Here is a 1,570-nt window from a genome sequence, read left to right as displayed (position 1 = left end):
AATTCCAACTTGGCTCATAAATTTATTTTCTTATTAGTAACTCAACATGAGAATAGGTGATCATACACTTCCACTCCAAGATATTGACCCAATTATAGTAGAAACTTATGCTCACATTGACATCAGCATGGGGATATATGGATCAACTTTATTAATTTAAAAATTCTTTCTCTATGATTCTTACATGGAGGGTGATTAGGAAATTTCTAATGCAAATAGAATTCATTCTTAGTCCTGTTTTTCCTTTCCTAAACACTTAACCACAATTTGAGTACGTCTTCAGGTTATTCTTCTGTGTAATCTTAGTCTCAAGGCAGCTTCCTCTTTCTTCAGCATTTTTGACACACTCCAGATGTGTGCTGTAACACTGTGTCTTGCACAGTAATAGATGGCAGAGTCCTCAGATGTCAGGCTGCTGAGCTCCATGTAGGCTGTGTTGGACATTGTGTCTGCAGTCAGTGTGGCTCTGTCCTCAAACTTCTGTCCATAGTTTGTTCTACCAATGCTTGGGAGTATGTTTCCAATCCATTCAAGTCCATGTCCAGGCTTCTGCCTCACCCAATTCATATAGGAAATGGGGAAGCTATCTGAGTCAAAATACTTGCAGGTCACCTTTACTGAAGCTCCAGGAAGCCTCAGTTCAGATCCAGACTGCTGCAGATGATCCTGAGAGTGCACACCTGTGCAGGGAAAACAGAGTGGGTGCCACTGTCACTTCACCCTCTCTCCCATCCTCAAGCCTAATCCACCTACCTATCCCTGCTGCCACAAGGTAGAGCATGATCCAGCTCCAAGCCATCCTGGGTATCTGTGAGCTCAGGTACTAGGGACAAGAGAGGAATAACGTGCTGGTGTTGGTTAAGTGGACATCCCTGTATTTACAACCACAAACTCTGCAATTTACATATTCATGAGGAAGGGCTTTTATTAGATCAAGACCTAATTCTCTTTGAGACAGAACAGGAAGAGGATTTCCATGTTAGGCAGCAAGGTGGTGATGTCTGAGCCATAAACCAATCTGAGGAAATGTGTTTCTTGCTTGATCCTGGCACTCACTTGTCCACATAGAGTTCTTCTATCCTACTGAGAATAAAGTTACCACCTACAGGTTCATTCATGTGAACACCCTTAAATAGTTCAAGAGATGCCTGAACCTCCTTAGGGTCGACCATGTACTTAAAGCTGAGAAGTCCATTGAGAACATCCTGGCCCAATAAGACACTAGAGCAGAACATTGGAGACTAATATCCATGTCACTTTATTGATCAAGATTATGGACACCTCTTATATCAGCTAGGAATCCTTAGAACACTTTTTTTCCAAAATGTTTTGCAAGGTCCTGAGACCCAAATATCCTTAAATGGTTCATGCTTATAAAATGGTAATCAATAGTAATCCAATATGGCATTTGATGGGTTCACATATTAGTTCTACTTAACAAAGAACGTCTCCAGTGTTATAGCATCAAGATCTTATATGTCAACTACACCATGGTTTCTGAATATAGTGATGTTGACAATGAAGTTCACAGAGGCTGTTGAAATCTCAATTCACAACTTCCTGTTCTACT

General features: G+C 40.9%; 1 gene segment (V, D, J or C); it reads right to left on the bottom strand.

The window, feature by feature from the left end:
- Positions 1–279: 279 nt before the first annotated feature.
- LOC118575247 lies at positions 280–799 on the bottom strand. The segment is given in 2 exon segments: positions 280–680; positions 754–799. Coding segments are annotated over 2 exon segments (447 nt in total).
- Positions 800–1,570: the final 771 nt, after the last annotated feature.

This window comes from Onychomys torridus, unplaced genomic scaffold (assembly GCF_903995425.1).
Source record: "Onychomys torridus unplaced genomic scaffold, mOncTor1.1, whole genome shotgun sequence".
NCBI classification, from domain to species: domain Eukaryota; kingdom Metazoa; phylum Chordata; class Mammalia; order Rodentia; family Cricetidae; genus Onychomys; species Onychomys torridus.
This window is presented reverse-complemented; position numbering and strand designations above follow the sequence as displayed.